This window comes from Haemorhous mexicanus, chromosome 1 (assembly GCF_027477595.1).
Source record: "Haemorhous mexicanus isolate bHaeMex1 chromosome 1, bHaeMex1.pri, whole genome shotgun sequence".
Classification (NCBI taxonomy): Eukaryota; Metazoa; Chordata; class Aves; order Passeriformes; family Fringillidae; genus Haemorhous; species Haemorhous mexicanus.
The window spans coordinates 31,477,926-31,505,706 of NC_082341.1; the positions used below are offsets into that span (position 1 = coordinate 31,477,926).

The following is a 27,781-nucleotide window of genomic DNA, read 5'->3' on the forward strand; positions in this document are numbered from 1 at the left end:
ATAAAACATATAAAAAGCACATTTATATAGACTATAGAAGAAAATATTGTGAATAGAAAATACATTACTCATGGAACTGGTAAAATGACAACATTTGAATACTCATTTTTCTATATACAATGCATTTCATAATATCAGTTTTATTAATAAAATGTCATAAAAATTAAAACAAAATTAAAATTCAAATACTACAGTATGAAAATATAAAAAGTTCATTGAGTGAAACTGTATTCTGGAAAGTAAGACTATCTGACTAGGTCATGCACAGACCTAAAGTCCAGTTCTGTTACCAATGATACTTCAAACTTCCAGAACAAGGCAGGTCATAACAAAGTATATTCTGTCTATGCCACCTGTTGAGAATTAACCTTCTTTTCTTCCTTTAGGCTGGTCTCCCATATCAAGCATAGGAGATTAGAGGTCCCTCCAAGAATTTCTTTATGTCAGGGCAAGTTCTTTAGGAAATGCTTGCTCCTCATTTTATGCACTTAAATTTAAAATTTGCTTTCTTAGCCATAAAAATTGCAAGAAGGTCCACTAATAATATCTCAACCAAAATTACTTCATATAAAATAGAGGTACAAAATTTAGACACATGATTATATTCATAAATGATCTTAAACACTGAGAAGTAATTTAGCATCAATACACAAAACCAAGCCCATTACACAAATGCAGCATTCTTATTTCTTCACATTTAAGACATACAATTAAAATTTATTATTTTATACTTTTTTCCATGCTATACATTCTTAGTAGGTGCACAGGCTGTCAGCACAATGGCTTTCTAAGCAACAACATCTTGTTCTAGAGCAATGCTAAGTTAATCTATGGAGTACCTCCTTTATTTTTCCAGTGGGATGACTATTCTCTACTGACTTCAGTCCCTTAGGGCTTCAGTATAACCCAGTATTCCTTAATTTAAGCTTGTTTTTCATGTCATGGATAAAGTTGTTTTTTTTCCTCCAAAACATTACAGGTTTCATTTTCCTTGCCCGTAAAAGCCATCATGTGCATCAGCAGATATTCTATATCCTTTCTGCCCTCCTGTGACCTACATTCAAAACTTGCCCTAGAAGAAAATCTTTCTTCCCACTCAACAAAATACTCTAAACCCAGCTTTAAAGAACTCTTTACTGCAATCTTAGTGAGACAGTGAAGTCCAGTAGTAAGGAAGATCCTCTTGGATTTGGTAGACATAAGTTCAGTGCTTGTTACACAAAAGCTTTTCTTAGCACTCTAGGCAAGTCATCTAGTGGGATCTGTGATCTTAAATAACCTTTTTGAGTTACAGACTTGAGCATCTCTGCGCTTTGATATCCCAGCTACATCAGGAGAAATAAAACTCCTGGTTTTACCTGACAGTTGTAAACATAACAATGTAAAAATTAGAGGGCTCTTACACATCCTGGAGTAAACATTTAGTGATAAGATCCTCTTTATGAGCCTTGCAGGGATCTCACAGATTACAGACACAAGCAAATTTTCAGAATGTGTGTATACCAGAATGTACTCATTTTTTACAAACAGAAGGAAGATCTTGATTAAATACTGGTGCAAAATGGGAACTGCACACAAAAAAAGTGCTACACAAAAATACACTCTTGCATTATTAATTAAGAAATAGAAATAATAATTAAATGAAACAGAAAAATGAATACTACTACAATCAGTGCACTTTGTACTATTAAATTATTAAATACCATAAATAGCTCAAGCTTTCCTTAGTGTTCCAATTAAGTTTCAGCTGCATATTACTCCATTATCAGTGGTATACCTGCAGCAAAGACAAGCTTGAAGAGCATTACTTACCAGTTTTTGCCTTCATTAGTAATTTTAGCAACACTGTTAACCAGAGTTTATAGAACCTTATTAGTTAGCATTTTCACTGTCATTGGTTGCCAGACAGACTGTTCATCTTTGAGGGGTGGCTCCACATCTCTAGGAAGCTGACTCAAGACCCCTCCACAGCTGATGCACACACTACTACCTGCCCTTCCTTTCTGCCCCAGCACTGACCACTCACTCCTGACGCTTGCACTATGCCAGCTCCACAGCTAATGAGGTCTTTTGGGGAACCACTGTCAGCCAGCTGTGGGTCATGTCAATTCACAACAAAGCCTGTTATAACCTGAACAAGGAAGGATGGGTGCTTGAGGAGACAAGAACACGTGGATCGGGAAGGAAGGGAGTAAGGGCATGAGGAGTAAGGCTTTCTTGGGCACTGAGATCATTTACAGTCACTGCTAACTCTTGCATTCCTTCACATATAGGCTAAAAAGCTCAAGTAGGTAGGGCAGGTTCATTCATACAAAAGTGATACTTTCAGTGCTTCTTTTCTGGAGTGCATTTTGTGTTTGCTGAAGAGTCACATCCCAGGCACATTCTTCAGATATTTGGGTCTTCTTCTGCTGAAATTAGAAGATCACTTGGGCTAACACCAACAGGTTCTTCCCAAACTATGGCACAGCTAGACAGCTATTGACATAAACATCCTCTCCCCAGAAGCCAAATAGCAGAAGTGGCACCAATAGTCATTAACTTGTGACTGGGATGATCAAGAACCTTTATTTAAAAAAAAAAAAAAAAGGTTAAAAATACCTATAATAAAAAATAATTTAAAAAAAAATCTGACATAGTTTAGACCTGAAATTCTTTAAGAATATTGAATGTCCAGCCAAGGAGCTTCTCTAAATTATAGAGTACTGTGACACTTGTAAACCCAGTGAAATGGAAGGGCCTGATCATTCGGTTCAGCTTTTGGCTTAAGAGAAATGTCTAGGAGCAAGGCCAAAGAGGATACTAATACAATCTGTCTCACAGGCCATAGTAGCTCTCCAGAGGATGTTAATGTTTTGCACCAGTTAAAGCAGCATTAGCCTCTCTTTGTAAATATCTGCATCAGCAACATGATAGACAGGGGATCTACTTTCACAAGTGCTTTGAGAATGGTAACTGTTTCATCCTTCCTGCTTATTTTTAGGCTCACCCATATATTCTATGAAACTTTAATTATATGCTTTAAAATTGCTGTGAGGCCACCACATGTCCTGATGCTGCTCATATACCATGTCTCATGCTGAGTCCTTGTGAGACATTCCTCATTCTGGGCTTATTTGTTCACTTATTATAAGTGAAGTCACTTATAACTTAAGCTAACTCTGCCCCATGTGTCCTAAGGTCAGACTAATTTCTCCTGATTGCATTTCCTACTTAGGTTTTCCTTCCTAGTACATCAGTCAGCTTGTCCCTATACAGACGTTGAGGCTGAAAACCAGTGTGGATAATTGTGGAGTCTGGGCTTGAAACCTGAGCTAAGTAACAGCTATAAGGTGTTCATGTGGGCCATGCTGCCAGCAAAGGCAGCTCAGGAGTCCAAACATCATGCCTCTCTTTCCAGCTATGATGCAAGCACAGCCTCACAGCATTGCTGAGCCTCTTACAAAGGAGAGAAAGAAGAAGAGGCCTCATGAAAACAAAGTGAATAGGTGTAGAGGTGTTCTGCTAACCCCAGAGTGAAGGAAAGGTGTCACACCTCTTGTAGCTGATCTCCACTGCTGCTGAAAGGGTGCAATTCTAGCTTGTGCCTGGCCACATCTTCTCACCTTCCCTTTGTATTGGGGGTGTGCTGCTTCATCACCACAGTCAGCTGAAACAGCTTAGCTGAGAAAATATCTTTTGTGTGGCTGGACTTTCCAGCTGGGTTAAGGGAGTTTCTCCAAGTTGCTGCATGGCCACACCTGTACAACCACAAGGAAATCAGTGGTGATGCACATCTGGGCAAGAAGAATCATTCTTTTGGGAAGAGCACCTTCTCAAATTGGCTAAAGGCAGTAGTGAAGCCACACAGCTGCATATGAACCCAGCACAAGGAAGTACATTGCTGTGAATCAGCACACAAAACTAAATGCCAAACCCAGAAGACTTTAATTAGTTAGTGTAGAATTGTGTTTTCTAATGGCTAGTGCTGCAATGACCAGTGAGATCAGTATAGACCACTATGATTTGAAAGATCATGGCTTTTCTGAGACAAGCATTGTTAAGAACAACCAAACTGAGAGAAAGCACAGATGTTAAATGTTTCTGGATTCTTTCTGTAACTAAAAATGGGAGATTACAAACTCTGTCAAAACAAAAATAATTTTTTAGATAAAAGTAGAAAATAAAGAATCTACAATATGTCCTCTGATACAGAATAGCAGAAGGGATCAAACTGGAATAAGCTCCAGCGTGCCAGTTTTTTGCTTCTAGAGCTGCTACCTGCTTTGCTGTGCCATCTATCTCAGTTTTGCACAGAGACTGCAAGAACTTTGCACAAAATATTTACTGATCACATGAAACAGAAGGTGTCAGGTTTAACTTTGGTCATCCCAGTTGTTTCCCTTCTCACTCTGTTTCAACCAAGAAAAATAGCTAGTGTCAGCATTTGGATGTGGACCAGGGAATTGTACTTAGAATAAAATTTATTGCCAAACTGACAAAATAGTTTAGCTGTTCATAGCCAAATATTTCACCTGAAACTGTGTGGTTTCAGCAGCCACTGTCTGGCTGTTCTCTCTCCCTAGTGATTGAATGCATACCTTCCCAAAGAGGGAGACTTAATGGTACCCAAAGAGTTTGGCACTTCATTCATGCTCTTTAGTCATCTCAGTTAAGCACCAATGCAGAGCTTACTCGAGAGCTGTGAGGTGCCCTTGTGAAGCTTCAGGACAGATGTTACTTCAGTGAGAATATCTTCCATTTTTTAATATGTAAAATATACACATTAATCCAGGAATCTCTTTCTCTCTCTCTCTTAATTATGTTTTAGTTGTTATTTTTCAGGTAAGTAAAGAGAGAAGCAATTTCCATATTATGTTTTATGTTGACCTTTAGTCATTTGTTTGGCAAGTTTAAAGTTTCATTTTAGGAAAAAAAAGCAAAAACACGAAAAGCCAGAAGATATCTTTCACTATCTAGCAACTGAATTTAGCGGTGCTCATACGTTTGTCATTGCCAGTATATATTTCATCAGGAAACCACATGAGATGAATTAGATTTCCTGTTCAGCTTTGAGAGCAGCAGAAGGCATCTAGCCAGTGCAGAATTGTTTATCCACTGTTACAAGAGACATAACTCTGACATTACAACTCTTTAGTAGTTCTTCATGTGAAGACTAACGTGAGCAGGCTGCATGATATCATATTGGTTCTTTCCACTTCCGTGAGCTGTTTATTTCAACGTACAGTAAATTCACTGCCTAGGAAAGCTGTCTTTCATGCAAGGCAACTTTGTCTGTGCTCTAAAATATTAATTTAAATATACATATTAATTTAAACATACAGATATAAATGAAGGTGTTCTTCTAAAGCAGATGGAGAGCTGTTCATGGCCATATTCTTCTGTTAAGAAGGAAAACTCAAACTCTAAAATTTCTTAGCAACAGCTTCTTTGAGCACCACGTAGTACCAAGCAGTATCCAAAAGCAACTCCCTTTTATTAACTCCCATAATAACTGAAGCTTGATGAAAAGAGAAGAATTTTGTTATGATTTAGAATGTGACATTCAACTCTTTGGAAGTGAGTCTTGGCAATCTACATGAAGCACTTTACAAAAAAGAAATCATTTATATTTCCATCATCATAAAAAACAAGGAAAAAAGAAAACACTAAAGAAACCATAATAGTATGATCAATGTAAAATGGCACATTTTCTTCACTGTTTTTCTGATATTTTTTCCTTATAAATGAAGAAGGAACAGATTCCAGTAATCACCTCCCACAACTCATAGCATCAAATACGTGTACTTACAAGACCAGCAGCAAATGGGTGCCTTCCTCCAGAGGGGTCCAAATTTCACTAACAAAAATCATTTACAATTGAAAGGTGACAATTATTTGGTGGAAGAGGGGTGCTTTGGGTTTTTGTTGGTTTTTCCTTCTTATAATTATCTGGAGTTCTATCTGTGGCAGAAGAGCTATTCAGTTGTATGATAAACCCCACCTGCACACCACAAGGATGCTCAGAGAGACAGTGGAATTATGGGGAACTTATATTATGCCCTGTTGGGCTACACTCAGACCCATCACAGAAGCCATCAGATCACTGAGGACCAATCTCCTCAAGTCCAGAGGAATACAGGGAAGGCAGAGTAGCAGACAGGAACTTAGATGCATACAATCAAAGAATCATTTACATTGGAAAAGACCTGTAAAATCACTGAGCTCAATTTTTAATCCAACACTGACAAGTCCACCACTAAACCATGTCCTTAAGTGTCCCATCTACACACCTTTTAAATACATCCACAGATGGTGATCCACTACTTCCTTGGGCAGCCTGTTTAAAGTCCTGGAAACCTTTTCAGCAAAGATATTTTTCTTCATATTCAATCCAAACCTTCCCTGGTGCAACTTGATGCCTTTTCTTCATGTCCTGTCTCAGATTAGCTTGGAAAAGAGGCTGAACTCCACCTGGCTACAGCCTCCTCTCAGGCAGCTGTAGAGAGCAGTAAGGTTCCTGAGCCTCGCTTTCTCCAGGATAAACAACCCCAGCTCCCACATAGGACATGCACTCCAGACCCTTCCCCAGCTCCATTGCCCTTCTTGGACACTCTCTAGCACCCCTGCGTCTTTCTTGTAGTGAGGGGCCCAAAACTGAACACAGGGTTCCAGGTGTGGCCTCACCGGTGCCGAGTACAAGGGGAAAATCATTGCCCTGGTCCTGCTGGCCACAGCACAACCTGAACCAAGGACCACCAAGAAACAAACACTTTATGCAGGCCCCTCCCTGGACTGTCCTAGCAGGGACCCAGTATCCAGGTGGAAAAGACAGCATGACAAGGTGCTGCAAGAAAGCAGCTCTCTAGATCCCCTTTCAGATCAAGCAAAGGTGCTGCCTAGGAGTAGGATACATCATTCAATACAGGAGAAAAGCATTGTCAAGTTATGCAGGATTTACTACATAATGTTTAGGGGAGGATCCAGAGGCAGGAAAAGGGAGATGTTCAGGTGATTTGGGGAGGAGTAAGAGTGGGGAAATTGAGGGGTAAGGGGATAAACATGGCCAGTTGTGTGTAAATACAGTATATTTCAATATTTCTATGTCTTACTACCTCTATTCTTTTGTTCATGTTTTAATTCTTTTTGCCACTGACTTATTTCAAAGAAGCAATTTGGCAACCAGTAATTTATTATAATGCAGTTTGGATAGAGAAAATTAGTAAGTATCTAACTAGCTTCTTCTAATAAGCTTTAGCAATATTTATAAGGAAAAGTCTCTTAAAGCTACAAAGAATAATAATAAAGTAGTTAAGTAGTTATACCACTTTTCTTCTGAAAAGTTGTTTTACTTTATTTTCTGTCTTGCAAATTTTGTCTTTTAAAGTGTTTACATAAATTTCCCCTTTTGAAGCAAGTGTCAAATATTAATATCGAGAGCAGTGACACAATTTTTATGTTCACACTGTATCTAAATATTTACTTCAGATATTTTCTGTGAAATGGTCCTAGAATTAAAACATTTATAACACTGCATTGCCATCACTGCTTTCAAGAATTCTTGAACAACAGGTAGCCTGAATAGGGGAGAATAAAATATCATCTTCAGAAAGGAAAAATCAGCAGTAAACATCATTTCAACATCAAGAACAATAATTTAATAAATTATTAAATTGACACTTTTTAAGCACCTGGAGGGTCAGTGAAAAACAAACAGGCAGGAAAGATTTGTTGCAAAAAAAAGTTTGATAAACTGCTGTGTTTTCTTCTTTTAACAGTTATCTTCTTCATAGCAAAAAAGGCAGTAGAAGAGATGTGTATTGATTTATGGGAATCTTTGGGCACTACCTTACTTGACGTTCTCATTAACAGGGTACAGAAACATTTTGTTCTGGGCTAACTTGCTGCGCACAATATGTGCATAATTGCTTGCAGAAGATACTCCTAGACTTATTCATATTTTGTTTTCAAATAGAAAGGATATATAATATAGAATTCTGCTAGGGTCTGGCCAAAATCTGATCCAACACAAAATTTTCACTTAAGACTTGGTTGATGGAATGGAGAGCGCACTCAAAAAATGCCAAAGAAAAGGGGTGCAAGGAAGCCGAAAGATTGGAATTCAAAACAACTTTGAAAAATGGGAGAAGTGGTCTGTAATCAATAAGATGAAACACAATAATTACAAGGACCAGGTACTATACTGAAGCTAGAAGAAAATCAAATGCATAAATACAAAATTGAGAATACTAACAGCTCTGTAGAAAGAGACCAGGCTGTTACAATAAACCATATTCTGAATAGAATCAATGTTACCACACTGACGGAAAAAAATAGAAAAACTCATCCTGGAACATTCTAATATATATGTCATATGTAAGGCAGAATTAGTAATTGTTTTTCTCAACTCAGCTTTCAGAAGACTCTGTTTGGAGTAGTCTAATACAATAGTACATAAAGAAGAGTACTTTAAAATGGTTTAAAATAAGGAAAATTATTGAAAAAGGGAGAGGTAATATTTGCTCTAGAAAATAAAGGCTGATGGCAGGTATGGAGGTGATATCTCTACATTCCAATATGTAGAAAATTCTGAGAATCAGGGATCCCTCTTCATGGTTGTGCTTCATGACACTGAAGGCATGGCAGAACCTTGCTGGCTTTAATCACAGCTGGAAAGGTTTAGGATAAAACAGGAAAACCTTCTGACTCTATGGATAGCTACAGACAGAAATAGGTCACCAAAATGTTGAGGTATAATCTCCACCATTCAACTTTCTAAGAAGAGGTTAGAAAAATACTCCTCAGAGTTTCTCCATTCTTTTGAGGAAGAGGCAAATAAGTGGATCCTGCTGGATTTTTATTCTTGCTACTTTTATTACAGTCTCAAAGAAACAGAAAGTTGTAACTTGAATTAGCAATTTTTTTTAGTACTAAATATTTTCATGAGAGTTTCTGCCAGTGACTTGCCTTTCAGAAATTCATGCCCTGGTGTTCTGCTAGTTTTAAATGGCAACATCTGCAGAGGTTAGAGCTCTTGCTGACTTTGATTCATTCTCTCAAGACAGCTTAATGCATCTCTTGATGGCTGCAGGTCTTTGATTCCAAATATTTATCCTCTTTCTGATCACTTGAATTTTACATTTCCTCACAGAACTTCTCTGACACATCTATCAGCTACATAATTAAGATGACACTGTTCTCGATGCTTCCCCCTGACATCATGGGGGGCTGCTTTTAACCTTTATAGGCTTATTTATTACTTAAATAAACTATATAATGCAGTATGTTTGTTCTTTCAATCATTATGCTACAGTGTAGTTAAATATTTACCAGGCTGATTTTAAGGATTTTATTTTCTAAAATACTTTGCCTTTGATTTCATGGTTTTATGCCTGTGGACAGCCATTTTACAGTTAAGATTACTACACTAATCTTCACTATCTTGCAGCTACTGTGACAGATAGAGTCTGCTATAATTACTTCTTAAATCAGATCTCATTTGTTACTTAGAACTAAATCTCTTGCACACCAGCAAAGCCACCTACTGCTTAAAGCAGTCCTCTGTGGTAACAAGAATTTGCTACTCTTAGCTACATCCTTCAGTAGTATTTGAGCCATTAATCCTGGGTACTTGAAATTATCTATTAATACAAGTTTACTTCTGTCTGGATCCTTGTCAGTGAAATTCTTTTGCAAGGGTTATTCTTCTACAATAAAATGCACTGAGACTTGGAGCTAAGCAAAAATTGAGTCTATGGCTTATGTTCTCCATTCTCACTCCTCAGAAATTTCATGAAAATAAAACTGTATCCTATTGAAGAGTCAAGGTTAGAAAATATATTTAAGACTATGGAATGTGCTTGTTTCATCTGTATTCTTTTTCATTAGAGTTCAATGAGGAAAAATTCTCCCATTTCCCCCTCCATCTGCTGTATCTGCAGGCTTGAAATTCCAGGTATATTCATTGATTTTTCTCAAACAAGAACCGACACATGCCCCTCATGCAGCTTTCATCTACATTTATTAGTACAAGACCTGTGCAGAACTGGGTCACAGGTACCACATTCAAAATTTGGATTACAAACTGCAAAAAACACAAAACATAGGGCATCCTGTTTATGTCTACACTTATTACAGGCATGTTAACTAGTATCCTGGTTGAACTTCATCCCACTTTCCCATCCTCTGGTATTTTGTAAACTGCCAGCCTGGTTTCACTGCAAGGAATAGGAAAGAGAGGTCATGAGTCCATGAGTTGGACTCAATGATCCTGATGGGTCCCTTCTAATGCAGCATATTCTGTGATTCTGTCTTTGAACTGTTTAAGCTGAACAACTTTAAACAACTAATATAAAAGGCCCTGGACCTATAACCACACCTGCCATCACAGTGTCTCCATTTTTGGAAGATGAACTGAGCAAAAAACATGTATGTGGGCAGAGCAGCAGCTCTTTCGGTGGCAGCACAGATGCAGGCAGACTTCCTGAGCCAGAAGAGTTTCCTGCACACAATGGGCCACATAAAATGAGACTGCAAAGTTGGTTACATCAGACACAACTTTCTCTGTTGTCATATATTGTCAATGATGACAAAGACAAGATCCTTTTGAGCATCACATCAGGCTCTATGAGAAGAGCCCTGCAAATGCAGGTGGGGCAGATCAGCAGCAAAAAGAGATTTCTAGAATGAGAAGTACAATATTAATGAAAAGAAGTTCAGCCCTTTTTGGTGAGAGGACTAGTGTGTAAGCATGTTGTTGAGCAAGTAGAGGAAATAACTAGTCATGAAGAGACCCAAAGTAGAGTTCCCCTATCTCAGTGCCCTGTCAGCATTTTGGGACTGGAAAGTCAATAGCAAGTGAGGCTATTTAGGAAATTAAAACAACCATTTTGATAGGAAGTGGTAGTAGACTTGGATACATCCTCAGTTGTATCTGATGGGGTCACTGATGGGGAAAACATTCTCTCCGCTATCCTGGCTGCTGCTGAGATTTTATTTTTCCTAGTAGGTGGTACAATACTGTAGGGTTTGCATTTAGTATAAGAATAATATTGATAACACGTTGATGTTTTAAGTGTTGCTGAGAAATAATTACTCTAAATCAAGGACTTTCCAGTTTCCCAAGCTTTGCTAGTGAACAGGTACACAAGCAGCCAGAAAGGATCATAGCCAGGACAGCTGACCCAAACTAGACACAGTTATATTCCATACCACAGAATACCATGCCCAGTACATAAATGAGTGGAGTTGACAGGAGGAGGCAATTGCTGCGCAGGCTTGGACTGAATGTTGGTCAACAGGTGATGAGCAATTGTATTGTGAATCATTTATCTTTCTTGGGTTTTATTTTTATTTCTCTCTCTCTTTGTTGCTGATATTTTCATTATTACTATTACTATTATTATTATTATTATTATTATTTTATGTTTGATGTTTAGTGTTTTATGTTTTATTTGACTTATTAAACTGTTCTTATGTAAACCCAGATGTTTCTCCTCCCCATCACATCGGAGCCAGGAGGCAGTGGGAGAGTCACTGAGTGTTACTTATTGCTGTCTGGGGTTAACCACATCCAAGAGGTCAAATCTCCAGGCTCTAGATCAAAAGGAAGGAGTCACTGTGTTGCAAGATTTTGTAACAACCAAGGAATGCAGCTAGGGTTAGGTAATACATGAGGTGTGTGGTATCTGCACCTCCTGTGGCTCTCTCCTGGCCACACTGACACAAGAGGACTATGATCCCTCAAACTCCCAGCACACTGAGATCAACAGACTGACCCATCAGGGCCACCAAGGAATGTGCCTGCATCCTGACAGTCAAGCTCATGAGCTCATCCATTGGTAATCTTCACTAAAGCCTTTTCAGTCACTGATTTAATTACTTTGAAGTGGTCACTGGCTATGTGTACTTGTCTACCTCAAAGAAAAGTTCTTGATTTTCTGTCAGACTTTATTCTACACGTAGCTTTCCCACTTTTTCTTTTTTTTTTTTTTTTTTTTTTTTTTTTTACATATTTAGGAGTATTTATCTCCTCATCAGAAGGAATTACATCTCAAGGTTTTTCCTTCCCTACTTAATCTAGGATTGATGATGGTAGGGTATGTCATACACTTAGCCAACAGGGGCTCTCTGGCTTGGGAGAAAGAAGAAGGCAAGATGTCTGCAGAGACTTATACTAGACAGAAGCTTAGGACAGGAGGAGAGAAGCCAAAAATACTTCATAGCAATGACAAGTAGAATCAAGTAACTCCCTGAGTTCAAACATACTTCAAGCAAGACTTGATTTTAGTTTTCAAACTTGTGATAGGTTGGGCATAGAAAAGAATACAGAAGACAATTATCACTCCCTTAAGGTATGCAGATTATCTCTGTGCTGGATGACATGATCCTGGGTGTTGGAAAAACACATTTTTGACCTGGTAGGGGAAGATCCTCAGTGAATGTCCTGAAGTCAATTTCCACGCTGGGTCATTGGATATGCTGAAATCCTGGATTGCAGCTGTCACCTGTTACTGTGACAAGAAACAAAGTCTGATGTCTTGAGTAATGTCAGGTAGATTTCACTTTCCCTTTCTAAGCTAAAAAGCTCGCTTTCACAGTGTCTGATACAATGTCGTCCAATAGTCAGAGCTGATACAGTAGCAGGGTGCAGAGTGCATGGGCCCTGTCTAGAACCACATAAATCCTGTCCAGAATAAGTATTTGATTCAGTGCCTGAGACATACCTGCTTTCTCATAGTAACTGCAACACAGTAATGACATCAGAAAATCTTAGGAGAACATCAGGTGAGTAAGAAGCAGATACAATTGAATGCAGTACAAGGAAGGGAAGCTTTGTGTTTCAGACCTGGAGGAGTTAGGGCCATGGCATTCAGAACTGAAGAATTCATTTTTGCTACTTGTCCTCCTGAAGGCAGGATTCCTAATCCAGTCCTGGGCTGTCTGAGGTTCCCCAGGCTGATGCATTTGCAATGAGAGGATGCTACAAAAGAAATCATTGCTCAAGTTCCCCTGGTGTTGTCAATAGATATTTTCCACAGAATCCAAGTAGGTCAAATAACTCTTGCTTGGTTCACTTGGGATCATGTGGAACAATGCCGAAGGGGCTTGCTTGCCAAGTACACGATTTCCACTGTGGCTCTGGTCCAGGCTCTGTCTGATCAGGAAGGCTACGCCATCACCAAATTCTTCAAAGATACTGTTGATGGAGTTGAGACAGTCTACAACAAAACCACCAGAAGCAGAAGAGTAAATAGGCACCCAAACCTGCATATATTTCTTGGGAAACATTTGAGTTCCATGGCAAAGCAGCACCAAGAGCACAAAGGGAACATGAAAGAACTAGCAAAAGAGCCTTTGGGCTGGCAAATAAGCTTCACTCAGAAATATGGTTATCTGATACTTGGTCTCACACAATCCTGACAGACAAAAATTACTCATTCATATGTTTATATACATATTCTCACCACCACCCCCAGCTTCAGTCAAACAGTGTGGTCTTATAGTAGTTCAGCACCTTCTGTCTAAGGGCTACCACATTTTTAATCTAATACAAGCTCCCCTGCAACTGGACTTACAGTTTTGTGAAGCCACCATGTCATTACTGTCTCTGCTGTTAGCAGCTGCCAGCCTCTCATGTCTCTCTGTCCAAACACAACCTATGTAAGGGCTGGCAGAGTAGAGAGGGGAACCAATGAAACTGGAGCACGCAGACAGCTGTCTTTCCCTCCCCCTTCACGCCCCCTCTTTTTTTTTTCCCCCTTTGTAAAGATATTTGATGTTGTTCTGTTCAGTATTACAAGCCCCACCGTGCTTTAGAGAGTCATGCCTAAATAGGTTCAAAAATATCAGTCAGTGTGTTGGATGAAATATCAATGAATGCTAAAGTCAGCTTAAAGAGCAATCCAGAAGTGATAAAGAAGAGAGTTTGAGAGTTTAAAAAGGGGGGGGGGGGGGGAGGGGTGAAGAAAAAAAAAAAAAGAATGCAACATACAGGTGGGAATTTGGGGGGAGAGAATATTTTTGAGGTGGAGAAATGGGTGGCTATTAGAACAAGGAAAGAAAGTAGCAAAAAATAATGGGAAAAGCAAGACCCAGAGAATTTAATTCACACAGAAAAAAGAAAGTTGGAAGAAATAAAGAAAATGAAAATATTAAGAAAAAACATAGAAGAACTGACAATCAAGAGAGACAGAAAACTGCACATATGGATAGAGGGAAAAGATAATTAAAGTATCAAAACCATGGAGCTAAGCTCTTTGTTGTTAAAATATATACACACTGTGAGAAACACAAAGCAATAAAGATTAAGCATTAAGTGGATTTTCTTAGTTTGGGCTGTTGTGCAAACCAGCCACCCTCATGTGATACTATGCCTGAGCTACATCTTGCCAGGAACCTCATATTTCAGTGGGTCTCTGCTCACCCACACATTTCCATGTTGTGCTCTTTTCCTGGGTGACAACACACTTCTAAAGTTCTGAGCCTGAAAGAAAGCGGTAATGAAAGCCTTTTGCTTATTTTTTCCTGTTTCTTGATGTTTTACTCTCAGAGATCCCCATTAGCAGTTGGAACTCCTGTGCCAACAGGATATACATCCTCAGACCTGATCTTTCTTTCATATAACTCAACAGGTGACTACTGCTGACTTCAATCAAAGCCCACAGAGAACAAGCATGTCAGGGTGCAAAGGGAAGGTACTGGTTCACGTGGGAACAATGCTGAAAGGGGCAGACTCAGAAAGCTTACGCTGGCAGAAAGAATTTGAGGAAGAGTGACATTTGGAATTTGGGAAAGAGTAGGTGGTATAGGAGTAACTATGGATGGTAAAAATAAAAAATGAAAATCGTGGTGCCCCTACTGAAACCACCTACACCACCACCACCATCTTTTATCTGTCACTTCAATCACTTGCTGAGTTGAGAGAGATTTTACACTTTGCACCCTAGAGCCAATTTTTCAAAAGCACTGTACCTACAGTTTCAGATGGAAATCCAGTGAAAGTTTAGTAGATTACATAGGACTTAAAACCTCCCTTTCTCACCAAAAAAAAAAAAAAAAAAGTGACCTTGATAGCACATAGCACATTTTCCTGTTCTTCATATATCCCTTCCTTCAGGAGGTGCCCCATACTCTGCTTCCTGGAGCTGAGTGCATGCAAAAGCTCTGATGCTCTGAACAGCCTGACCATACACTGCCACACACTGCCCAGGGGCTGGAGCTCTCAGGGAGCTCAGCCCTGGCCCTGTGCTGGAGATGGCCCAGTCTCCTGCTCCTCTGATCACCACTGGATCACCAGCAGGTCCTGTCACTACCTCAAAGCTGCTTGGATGTGAAGGGTGGTGCCCTGACCAGGAGGGCACTGCCCTGCCTTGGCAGTGGACTCTTTAAGGAGGAAGCCCTAGTCTTGCTGCTCCCTGGTACTGACTAGGAGGCACTGGGATTTGGCTGAGCTATAAACTGTGATCTACTACCCTTGTTGTCTGAACACAAATAATTCAGCATTTGTAGGGTCATGATCCCTTCCCAACTGTTGTTGCTGTGAAACAAAAAGAAAAATTGCAACGAAGATAGAGCAGGAATTCAAGCAGTTTTGGGAAATTTATAGATGAAAGAATGAAATTTTAATTATGTTATTTGAAAGCACAATAGTGGGATGTCCTTAGAATCCCAGTTCACAATAACTGGGCTGGACAGTTTGGGGGAGCGAGAAGTGAAAGTACATTTTCACAGTAAAAAATTTTCTGAACTCCAGAAGAAGCAATCTTAACTAGTTATATGTGATACCTTTTTGGTGTACTTTTCTTTGGTACATTGTTAGGAAATGGGTCAATTTCAGGAACATAGTTTTTAATTTTCACTACTACAGTGGGTAAGCCTTTCAAAAGTATGGAGCAATGCTCTGAGGATAAAACCACACCACAGTGACTGACACGCAAGAAAATTGTCTCTTTAGAAAATAGAAACCTTTAGAACTACAGAATTGTGATAGAGTTCAGAAAATTACTCTGTCTAACCCTGCACTGAGATGGAATCAAATACTCCCAGAGCAGCCTGGTATATGCACATCCTAACTTCCCAAGAACTGCCTGTGAAGGAAGTTCCTTTGGCCCAACAGTTGGTCTGTTCTGGTGTCTCACCACTACAATACAACCTAAAAGAGCAGAGATTCAGATCATAGCTATGTTATGTTCATAGTAGGGACAAACATCATTCATTCACAGCTATGACAATGTAACACTTGAGTTGGATTCGATGATCCTTGTGGGTTCCCTCCAACCTAGACTATTCTGTCCTGTGATCTTCTACTTGTGACCTGTTTTTTCTGTCTGTACAATGTCTGGAAACAGCCTGCATCATGCTTATGTCTATCACTTTCTTACTCTAAAATGGTATTTCTACATTTCCTCTCTTCCAAAGGGTTTGTTGGAGGCCTGGAGTAGGGATTGAGGGGAGGGTAGCCTCTTCCCTTTGAAGGATGAAATTGTTGAACAGCTGGTAAAGAGCTTTTGGTACCTTCATCTTTGACTTATCCTAGAATTATAGAATGGCCTGCATAGGGAGGGAACTTAAAGATCATCTAGTTCCAACCCTTCTGCCATGTGAGACTCATTCCACTAGGCCAAGTTGCTAAGAACTCCATCCAGCCTAGCCTTGAACACTTCGAGGGATGGAGCATCCACAACTCCTCTGGGAAACCATTTCCAGTGTCCCATCCCCTCCACAGTAAAGATTTTTTTCCTAGTACCTAATCTAAACCTACTCTCAGACTGAAACCGTACTCTGGTGTCCTACAAATAGTTCTTGCAAAGAGTGTCTCTCCATCTTTCTTGTAGGCTCCCTTTAGGTACAGGAAGGTTGCAAAAATGTTAACCCTTAAGCCTCCTCCTTTCCAGGCTGAAAAAACCCAAATCTCTCAGCTTTCCCCTGTAGGAGAGGTGCTCTGTGCCACTAATCATTCATTTGGCTGGTGATTTTGCACTTGCCAAACAACTCGGGCATATAGTACAGAAAATTTTAACTGACAAAATTTGCACCGGTGTACCAATTTTTTTTTTCCAAATCTGAGTAAGGCTAACAGGCTTTGCCATGGAGATGGTTATTGTAGATCTACCATAGCTGCCACGACCAGCTTCGGCTTGCCCAGCTATGGCTCCAAACCAGCCAGGCTGAGGGGGGCCGAAGCCGCAGGGAACAGCGGCACAAGCTTCGAGGGAAAACAACAGCACCACGGTAATTCATCTGGTTTTAATCCAGCAACAACCAGCCTAGTCCAGCACAGCGCGCAGGGGAGTGCCTCCCGCTTTGTGAATCTACAGCGAGGCTGAGCACTGACGCCTCAGGGCTGACCCGCCCCGAACCGCGCCTGAGGCACCTGCCGCCCACCGCCGCCACGCATGCGCGCTCGTCGCCGCCGCCAGCCGAGAACTACATATCCCGGCGTGCCGGGTGAGACCACCGCTGCGGCCGAGCCAATGGCGAGAGAGAAAGCAGTTCCCGCCTCCACGCAGCAGGTGTGGACGCAATCCCCGAGCCGCCCTTCCCCCGCCCGCAGGCAGAGGGCTGGCGCGGGAGGCTGTTACAAAGGAGCACAGAGGCGGCCGAGAGAACAGGCCCTGGCTGCCGTGTGGAAGCCGCAGGGGCGTCTCCTCCCCGCTCCCTGCGCAGCCGGGGAGGAGGGCGCGGGGGCCGCGCCTCAGGGCAAGCGGCAGCTCGGGGGCTTCCCGCGCGCTGTCAGTTACAAGAGGGCCAGGAGGGCGGGCGCCACCGGGTTGGCCGGCGGCCGCGCGCGGCCCCGCCCGCCCCCTCGCCGGATTCGCTGGCGACCGGGCGCGCGCTCCGTCCATCATCGGCCCGAGCCGCGGCGGGACCTGGGGCTGAGGGCTCGGCCGGGACCCGCCCCGCCCCGCCCGAGGTTCCGCCCCCCGCCCGCCCCTCCGCCCGGCGCTGTCAAGCGAGCGGCGCGAGCGCGGAAGCCGGGGCCTGCCGCACGCCCCCGCGGAGCGCGCGCGCCTCAGCGGCCACGCCCCCTCCGCGCCGCGCGGACGGGCAGAGGGCCGGGAGGAGGAGGAGGAGGAGGAGGAGGAGGCGGCGGAGGCCGAGGGCCCTGGGCCGTGGCCCGCCTCCGGCCCGCCCCCTGTGCCTGCGGCGTGGGGAGCCGGGCTGAGGCGGAGCGGGGCGACCGAGGGGCCGGCGGCTGGGCTCGGTTTCCTGCTCAGTGGGCGTCGTTGGGGCCCCGGCGGGCCCCGCCCCCGCGCCTCCCACCCCGGGCCCCAGCTGTCACTCAAGGCGGCGGGCTGAGGCCGGCGGCAGCGGCGGGCGGAGAGAGAGGCAGCTACGCCACAGCCCAGCGGCGGCCATTCGTGGAAAAATAGGCCGTCCCGCTCCTCCCAGCTCCGGCTGCGACCGGCCTTCTCCCCGCTACCCCCACCCCACCCTCCGCCTCCTCCTCCTCCTTCTCCTCCCCCCTAGAGCGGCGCCTCAGCGGGGCATTAATGCGGGATGAGCGGTATGTAACCCCCTCCCTCTCTCCCTCCTGTGCACACCCCTCCCTCCCACTGCTCCTCCCTCCACCCTTCATCCCCCCTCTATCCCGCCCTCCCGGGTTCCCCCTTTTCTTCCCTCTGTTCTCCCCCTTCTTACCCCGGTCTTCTCTCGCTGCCCCTCCGCCCATCCGTGCTGCTTCCTCTTATGCCCCCTTTCTTCTCCTCCTATCCTGCCTGCCCCTCCGGCTTGCCTCCTCCGTACCTCCCTCCTCCATTCCCCCTTTCTTCGCTAACCCTCCCTCCTGTGCACATCCTTCCCTCCTTCATTCCTCTTTTCCTCCCTCTTTCCCTCCCATGCACAACCCTCCTCCTGCCCCCTAAAGCATCGACGGCCACTGAGTGGCCGCCGATGCTTTAGGGGGCAGGAGGAGGAGGAGGGTTGTGGGTGGTTTTTTTCCTGCTGTCTCTGGGAGAGGAAACCAAACCTCCCCTTTCTGGGTGTTAACTCTCCAGCCCCCATGGGTTGGGTTTCAAACCACGTTTCTTAGGACTCGTTCTTTTGTAATAATGATTTGTACTGTTGTTTTTATGAAGAGGCAAAAGCGGCAAGCTGGGAACCGAAAAGGATATGCTCGTAGGTTTTGTTATTGTATAAGTGAAGGTGAATAATTAACCTGTTACACTTGATATTTTTTCAGATCAAAAGAAGGAGGAAACTATGCCCACAGAGGGAGAGAAATCTCCCGAGGCTGAGAATAACAACAATAATAATAAAAAAGGGAAAACTGGAGGCTCACAGGTAAAGAACACACACCCGAATAGGGAAGTGCCCAAACTATTAGCATTTAAAATGAAATGTTCAGCTAACAGCATTTCCTGCTCAGGGCATCTTTCTTTGGGTTGGATGAAGCGCAGTTGGTTGGGTGCAGTGTTTTTACTGCCTGGACATGTTTGTTTGGTTGCATTTTGCAGCGATCAGCTGGTTTCCACGTAATAGAAGCATTTTTAATTTTTTTTCTTTATTTTGAGGGGGGAAAAAAGACTGAATTGATGATGCAGTTGAGGTCTTGGCTGTCACACAATCGTTGATAATTAAAGACTTTTAAGAGCACTATGTTTAAAGATTATTAACAGCAATTCATACTTCCTTATTCAGAGCTGTATCATTGGTCTCTGTGCAGAAGCACCTTGTTGGGTTTTTTTTTTTTGGCTTCCTGTGCAAACGTTAATGCTGACTTTTGATGCTTCATACTTGCACTCTTGTCCTGAATCCTTTCTGTTTTCTCTTTTTATGGATAGGATTCTCAGCCTTCGCCTCTCGCTTTGCTAGCAGCCACTTGCAGCAAAATAGGAACTCCTGGTGAGAATCAAGGAACTGGACAGCAGCAGATTATTATAGACCCAAATCAAGGTTTGGTGCAGCTTCAGAATCAGCCACAGCAGTTGGAATTGGTTACAACTCAGCTAGCTGGAAATGCTTGGCAGCTTGTTGCCGCTGCTCCTTCTGCTTCAAAAGAAAATAATGTTGCTCAGCAAGGATCTTCTGTTGCTTCAAGTGCAGCAAGTCCCTCCAGCAGTAACAATGGAAGTACATCTCCTTCAAAAACCAAATCAGGCAATTCTTCTACAACGACCCCTGGACAATTCCAAGTCATTCAAGTACAGAATCCAAGCGGTAGTGTCCAGTACCAAGTGATTCCACAGATTCAGACAACGGAAGGTCAAATCAATCCATCCAACACTACTGGTCTACAAGACATACAGGGTCAAATTCAGCTTATTCCTGCAGGGAATAATCAAGCTATCCTCACAACTGCAAACAGGACAGCTTCAGGAAATGTTATTGCTCAAAACCTAGCAAATCAGACCGTTCCAGTCCAAATTAGGCCCGGTGTTTCCATACCACTGCAACTGCAAACTATTCCTGGTACTCAGGCACAAGTTGTAACAACGCTACCTATAAACATTGGTGGGGTAACTCTGGCTTTGCCTGTGATTAACAACGTTGCCACTGGAGGAAGTTCAGGGCAAGTTGGCCAGTCTACTGAGAGTGGAGTTTCCAATGGAAATCAGCTGGCATCTACACCTGTCACTTCTGCCTCTGGTAGTACCATGCCAGAGTCTCCTTCCTCATCTTCCACTGCTACAACCACTGCCTCAACATCTCTGACGAGCAGTGACACACTGGTAAGCTCTGCAGAAACAGGCCAATATACAAGCACAGCTGGCAGCAGTTCAGAGCAGGCGACTGAAGAACCTCAAACAACTGCTACAGACTCCGAAGCCCAGAGCTCCAGTCAGCTTCAGTCCAATGGACTACAGAACGTCCAGGATCAGTCAGGTTCCCTTCAACAGGTCCAGATTGTAGGTCAGCCTATTCTGCAGCAAATACAGATCCAGCAGCCTCAACAGCAGATTATTCAGGCTATTCCTCCACAGTCATTTCAGCTCCAGTCAGGGCAGACTATACAGACCATCCAGCAGCAGCCTTTGCAGAATGTTCAGCTGCAGGCAGTGAGCCCAACTCAGGTGCTCATCAGGGCTCCAACTTTAACACCATCAGGACAGATCAGCTGGCAAACTGTGCAGGTTCAGAATCTGCAAAGCCTTTCAAATCTGCAAGTTCAAAATGCTGGGTTACCCCAACAACTAACCATTACTCCTGTGTCTTCAAGTGGTGGCACAACCATTGCCCAGATTGCTCCGGTGGCTGTTGCTGGTACCCCCATCACTCTGAATGCTGCCCAGCTTGCTTCAGTACCTAATCTTCAAACAGTAAGTGTTGCCAACCTGAGTGCTGCAGGTGTTCAAGTTCAAGGAGTTCCTGTTACCATTACCAGCGTTGCGGGTGAGTGGTTTGACAAAGTTTTGGAGTTTTGCTTGTTTGTATGATTGTTTTGTTTTGTTTTATTTGTGGTGGTTGTTTGTGACTTTGATTTGTTGGTTTGTTTTTTTTTTTTATTATTACAAGACTACCAGATGATTTTAGATTAGCACTCTTTCTTCAGAATTTTCTGTAATGAACATTAAACCCTTAACTGTGAGGAAATATCTCACACTTATCACTAAAATTCAGATTTTAAAATAGCTGACATTTTTACTATACATTGAATTAATATTAACCATGGTGTCAGTTGAAATGGAACTGTTTGTATTTGATAAACTATACTTAAATATTTCTGTCCTCTGTCTTACTAAAAACTTGTGGGCTCCAGAAGTGAACATGATAGAGCTTTGGTATGTTTAAAAGCCAGCACAAAATAGCTTTTTCCAACCAGGTGGTATTCTTAATCTTCTTTTGAGGATGTAGAATGAGAAGTGACAATGTGTGAGTTGGGATACTTTGTGTCCTGGCATGCATTCATATGGAACTACTCATTGCATTCTGCACTAGCTCATAAAGTTGTTCCCTAAAAGTTTGAGTTCTGCAAAGAGATTGAGTGGAATAAGGTGTGCTTGCACATAGTTTCTGTGGGTTGCTTTAAAATCAAAAGATAAAGCGAGCTGGTGACTGTAGTTCAGTACTTGCTGTTGAACTTTTGATATGTGCTATGAAATATCTGTTTGGTTATGCTGGTCTAATAGTTGGGAAAGGAGCTATTAAGGTTCTAGGCTAGATAACTGAACTTAGTTTTACAATAAACTCTGTGCAAGGTGTCTGCAGTGTCCCCCGAGGACATCTCTTTATGTAAAATTTGCTGACTTTTAATGTTTTAGATAAAACTTGATTTAGGCAGGAGTTATCTTTGTTAGCTTGATAACTACTTATCTAAACTTGGGTTTATGTCATATAAGTAAAAGTCTTCTATTATAGTAGTTACAATAAACTCTTCCCAACAACAGCCTGACTATAGGCACAGATTTTACTATGAAATTGTTAGAAAAAGCACATCATGTTTAACTGCTGTCAAGTCTGCATAAGCAAATATTAGAATCATATTGACTCTTAAATGGTTTGGTTTTTCTAATCATATGCTAAGATGAAAAAGGGTTTAACTGGTCAAAAAATTGTTCTTTTTGATTGAAATGTTTTTGAGGAGACATAACTACTAACATAGTTTAGTAGTAAGAAATTTGCTGTTAGGAGAATTTTGTCTGCTATGGTGCTTCTCAGCATGGAATGGCATGTTGAAGTACTAAGAGCTGAGTTAGATGGCACTAAACCTGGCTTGTTTAAGGAGTGTCACACAAGCATTAATCTGGGTAATTAGAATTAAAATCTTGACCTTGTGTTTAGCTCTAATGGTTCAAAGAGAAGTTTGGTTAGCTGTAGCTGAGCACCTGCAGTCCTATTTACTTTGGAACACTTTTTTCTTGATAGGAAGGTGCTGGTTGATGGTTTTCTTAGACAGAAGTCTCTACTTTGGTAGGGGACTCCATAGGAAGCCTGCTTTGGGAACAGCCTAGATTTGGGGGTTCTGGAAAAACCTTTCTGCATGTAGGTTTTTTTCTCTGCTTACTAATGGTGTACTACTATTCAGTACACACTAGCAGGTATTAGAGCAAGAGATTCTGAATATCATCTTTGTTGGTTATATTGACCCTACCTGTGCTTGCATATGACATCTTTTGGAAAGTAAAGGGATTGAGATTGGTAATTTGAGGATGGAAAAAGGGCAATGAATCACAGGTAAGGTCCTGGACAAGCCAAGCCTTAGTCATACAGTGTTTGTATGCTAACTAGACTGCATTTTGTGACCACTGAATTCCTCCTCAGTGTGCCCACTGTCTCACGCCCTGCTCCTGGTAGGCCTTACATCTGTTTCCATAATTTTTTGGCTGCAGTGAATCATAGTAGCATAGAATAGTTTGGATTGAAAGGGACCTTTAAAGGTCATGTAGTTCAATCCCTCTGCAATGATCAGGGACATCTTCAACTAGATCAGGTTGCTCAGAGCTCCATCCAACTTGGCTTTGAATGTTTCCAGGGATGGGGCATCCACTACCTCCCTAAGCAATCTGTTCCAGTATTTTGCCACCCTCATTGTAAAAAAACTCTTTTTCTTATGTCGAATCTACACCTAGCTTCTTTCATATTAAGGCCATTCCCCATTGTCCTATCACTACATGCCCTTGTAGAAAGTTCCTCTTCAAGTCTCTTGTAGCCCCTTTAGGTGTTGGAAGGTGCTATAAGGTCTCCCCAGAGCCTTCTTTTCTTCAGACTGAACAACCCCATTTCTGTCAGCCTTTCTATAGAAAATGTGCTCCACCCCTATAAGTATTCTGACATTTTTTCCTTTCCTTTGTCAATAAGGTACTATTTCTCCTCCAGGACTTGATGTTATGGAGGAAGAACAAGGTTTTTGAATGCAAGAGATTAGTTGTAATTTCCTTCTCTTGCTTATCTCTGCTTCTGTCCTATGAAACTTTCTGATTCTACACTCTGGGAGTGGGAGACATAGTGGAATGGAAAGGGAAGGGAAGAACATGATGTGCAGTCCTTAATGCTAATGTATTAAGATTCCAAGGAAGGAATGGTTATGAAATAGAAAATTACAAACATGCTAAGATCTAAACTTTGCTTGCTGCCTAAATAGAATAAGCTGACTTGATCAGGGCTGTTAACTTCCTTGGGTTTGCTGGTTTTTATTTGAAATGTTGTTGGGTTTTTTGTTGTTTTTGGTTTTGTTTTTTTTTTTGTTTTTTTTTTTTTTTTTTTTTTTTTTTTTTTTTTTTTTTTTTTGTTATTCCCAGGCATCATTACAGGAAACCTTTTGAAAAACAAACAGCTCAGCTACCTCAATATCTGCAGACTGGTATTTCTTTTCTGCAGTACCTAAGCTTGGCAGTGTGAAGTGTCTTGAAAATAAGCTGAACTCTCCACAAGTAGTTCATTTGTCACAAATGAGTGGTAGAAGTAGGTGTTAGAAATGAGCTGTGTGGAGGATGTCCAGAAAATTTTAAGGAGAAGGCTGAGTGAAGAACTCATCCCATGCATTGATTCAGGTGCTCTGACTCAGTTAGGGAAAAGAAGTTACATTGTCCTTCAATCAAACACCTTCAATCAAGCCAGTTGAGTTTCTAGGAAAAAACCTTTTAAAATCACAATAAAAAAATCACAATAAATAACTGCTTTTGTATTTGTGTCATATTTCTGTTCCACGAACAGTGGTTTTTCTAGTTATTTCCACAGTGAGATATTTAAGCACTTTTTTATTTAGTATTTCAGTAGTAAATGAAATAGTAAAGCAGGAAAATACTTAATTTAAAATTATAACAGAATTGTCAATTTATAGAAAATTTTGAGAAATGGGGGGAGTTGTGTTTTTTGTGGGTTTTTTGGGGTTTTTTTTTTCTGTTGTTGTTTTGTCAAATAGATTCTAAATTCCAAACGAGAAAAATTTCACATTGGGAAGAAAAAACTTAAGATCTTCTGGTAAATACTATATTTTGGTCTACCTTTCATAATTTTTGTTACTGAAAGTCTACAGTAAACCTAGCAAGATGTATAAGTGTGTTTGGGATTTCTTGTTGTGTTTTTTCAGTTGAAAGTTCAAAAACTGATCCTGGTAAGTACCATACTTAGGGTTATTTGTTGCATGTGGTCAAAAACTCAGGGCAAAGCAGAGAAGTTCTCACAATCTTTCATTTTCTGGCCTGAGAGAAAACTTCAATGTCAGTGATGAAAATTTTTTTTTTACTGTGAGAGGTGCTGAGTACTGACACAGGTTGCTCAGAGAAGTTGCAGACTCTCCATCTTCGGAGATATTCAGAAACTGTCTGGACATGGTCCTGGACAGCTTTCTGTAGGTGGCCCTGCCTGAGCAGGGTGATGGATCCAGACGCTCTCCAGAGGTCCCTCAAAGTCTACGCCAATCCGTGATTCCATAAAATTTTATTAAGGTGTACAAAGTGTCAGTCAAAGGCATAATTAAATGTACAGAAGAAAGTTTTATTCTCATCCAGTTAAGTTTCTGAGCATTAAAACCAGATTTTAATCAGTTGTTTAAGAGGAAGACAACAGGCTACATAAAAACCATTGTGGTTGCTTGAACATTCAGGAATCTACTAATACCTACCTTGCTGTTAGATCAGTACCTGTCTTAGCCTTTTGCCAAGCTACTTCTGCACTAAGAATTTCTTTTCTGCTGTCAGTTGTTGTTTTGCACATGGTTCCCTGTGGAGGGGAATAGCCTGAAGTGTTATAGGTGGCAACATCCTAAATTTAGCCCCTACGGTCTTGGGGAAAAGTAGATACTGCAGAATACCCTTGCCTTTTTTCAAGACTTCTGCTGTGAGAGTTGCAGATGCAAGTTCAAAGGATTCCTGTCCCCAGCCCCTTTTTAAATTAAAGTAGATTTGTCTAGATGAGTTGATTGACAATGTAAGAGACTATGTGAAAGGCGCTGCTTTTAGTACTAGTTGATTCTAAGAAAAAGATACAATTTGTAAAATAGTTTCCTTGTGGTAGGTGGAGTTATTTTGTTTGGTTGGTTCATTTTGATGTTTCTCTCTTGTTCTTGGATGGGTTTTTTGGTGGGTTTTTTGTGGGGTTTTCTGGTTGGGGTTTTTGGTTTTTTCTTGTCCTTCAGAAAAATTCCCTCTTTCTTTTTGAGAAAAAAAAGTAATAGATCAAACTTATATCAACCTTAATGGGACTTCTTAGAGCACTTTTGTTTCATGATGGTGGAGGTGTTTGCCCTATACAAAAGTGAATTAGATTATTTTGTTTTAAAATAGTGAAAAATATTACTTGTATTTTATGCATACTTGTTCCAAAATATTTTTTTTAAGCAAAATTAATCAGATTCCATCACCTTACAACGCAAGTTCAAGCCTTTTTCTTGAACATGAGTGGTGACATGGTCTGAATTATGGGGAATTTGGAGTTCATCCACCCAAAATAACCTGGGGCGATGACTTCTGTTCAGTGGAACAGGCTGTTGCCTGGCAATAATAAAGCTGGAGAGTTTAAAGTCTTTTGTAGGGTGTGCGATGGGCTCCAAAATAGTTCTTAATGACAATGAAATCCAATGTCAAGTGTTCTTATTAGGATACTTAAAAATATATAGCGACCCTTGCCATTCTGTTTCATACTCTGTAGTAATGTGAGCTACTAAGGCATTTCTCTCTTTGGCCAGATACTTTCACATCACTGTGACTAGTAGTTATGCAATTTGTCAGTACCTTGAGGTCTCCTGATTTCTTTTGCTGTCTGCATCCAGCTTCAGCGTTTCTTCAAGGCTTTCTCTTCCCTTTCCCTCTTTATTAAGTCGTCTTGTGTGACAGTCACTAGTTTTAGGACTTGCAGTTCAAAGACTCACTATATTGTTTAGACATGACTGTCATTCTGGGTCAAAGTTTGATGAGGACTTTGAAGCACTCTACCCAATTCTTTAAACAGGAAAAAAATGATGGATTAGATTAACTGTATGTCACTCAGTGACTGGAAAAAGGGAAACATCACACCAATTTTTAAAAAGGTAATAATTAGGCCCCTGAGAACTACTAAGCAGTCAACCTAATCTCTGTGTCTGGTACAATCATGGAACGCACCTTCTGTCAGCTATGTCCAGGCATATGGGTACAGAGGTGGTTAGAGACAGCCAACATGTTGTCCCAAATGTACACTAAACGTGGCTTTGCAGAGGGCAAATCGTGCCTGACTAATCCAGTGGCCTTCTGTGCCAGAGTGACTGTATCAGTAGGTAAAGGAAGAGTTGCTGACAATATCTATTTCATCTGCTGTGACTTTTTGTAAGGGTTTTTAACATAGTCCGTCGCAGTAGCCTTGGAGAGATACAGATTTTATGGATGATAGGGAAGTGGCTGGATGGCTGCATTCAGAGTTGCCATCAATGATTCAATCTCCAAATGTAGGTCAGTAATCAATGATGTCCCTCACAGGTCGGTACTGGGACCAGTACTGTCAGTATCTTTACTAATGATGTTGTGGACCCTGTGCACCCTTGTCAAATTCGCAGATGGCACCAAAATGAGCAGTGCAGTTGATGTGCTTGAGGGAAAGGATGGCATCCAGAGGGGTCTTAGCAGGATGGAGAAGTGGGCCAATGTGAACCTTGCTGTACTTCAGCAAGGCCAAATGAAAGGTCCCCCACCTCTGATGATGGAGTAATCTCAGTATAGATTGTGTGATTAAGTAATGGATTGAGAGCAGCTCTGTGGAGAAAGGCTTGGGGATATTAGCAGATGAAAAATGGGATATGCACTGGCAATGTACACTTGCAGCCCAGGAAGCCTATGGTATCCTGGGCTACATAAAAACAAACAAGGCCAGCAGTTCAAGGGATGTGATTCTCTCTCTCTTTTCCACTGTTGTGAGACCTCATACACAGTAGTGTTCTGGGATCCCCCTA

The 27,781-nt window shown here is 41.7% G+C and overlaps 1 protein-coding gene and 1 long non-coding RNA gene across 4 annotated transcripts in view; one reads left to right on the forward strand and one right to left on the reverse strand.

Moving 5' to 3' along the window:
* Positions 1-18,833, reverse strand: LOC132326422 (uncharacterized). Of its 3 annotated transcripts, none has more exons than XR_009486236.1 (4): positions 18,622-18,833; positions 13,557-13,648; positions 3,536-13,177; positions 1-2,565 (listed from the first exon to the last, which is right to left on the reverse strand). It is a non-coding gene; the product is annotated as an uncharacterized LOC132326422 (long non-coding RNA). The 3 variants fall into 3 exon arrangements; XR_009486230.1 differs by having other exon boundaries at positions 3,536-13,199; XR_009486238.1 differs by lacking the exon at positions 13,557-13,648.
* SP4 (Sp4 transcription factor) overlaps positions 18,129-27,781 on the forward strand; it is a 27,785-nt gene continuing 18,132 nt past the window's right edge. Inside the window, exons 1-3 of the mRNA XM_059844531.1 lie at positions 18,129-18,487; positions 19,163-19,263; positions 19,764-21,312. Of these exons, the coding sequence (XP_059700514.1) occupies positions 18,481-18,487; positions 19,163-19,263; positions 19,764-21,312 (1,657 nt within the window). The 5' untranslated portion in view covers positions 18,129-18,480. The remainder of the gene's footprint in view (positions 18,488-19,162; positions 19,264-19,763; positions 21,313-27,781) is intronic.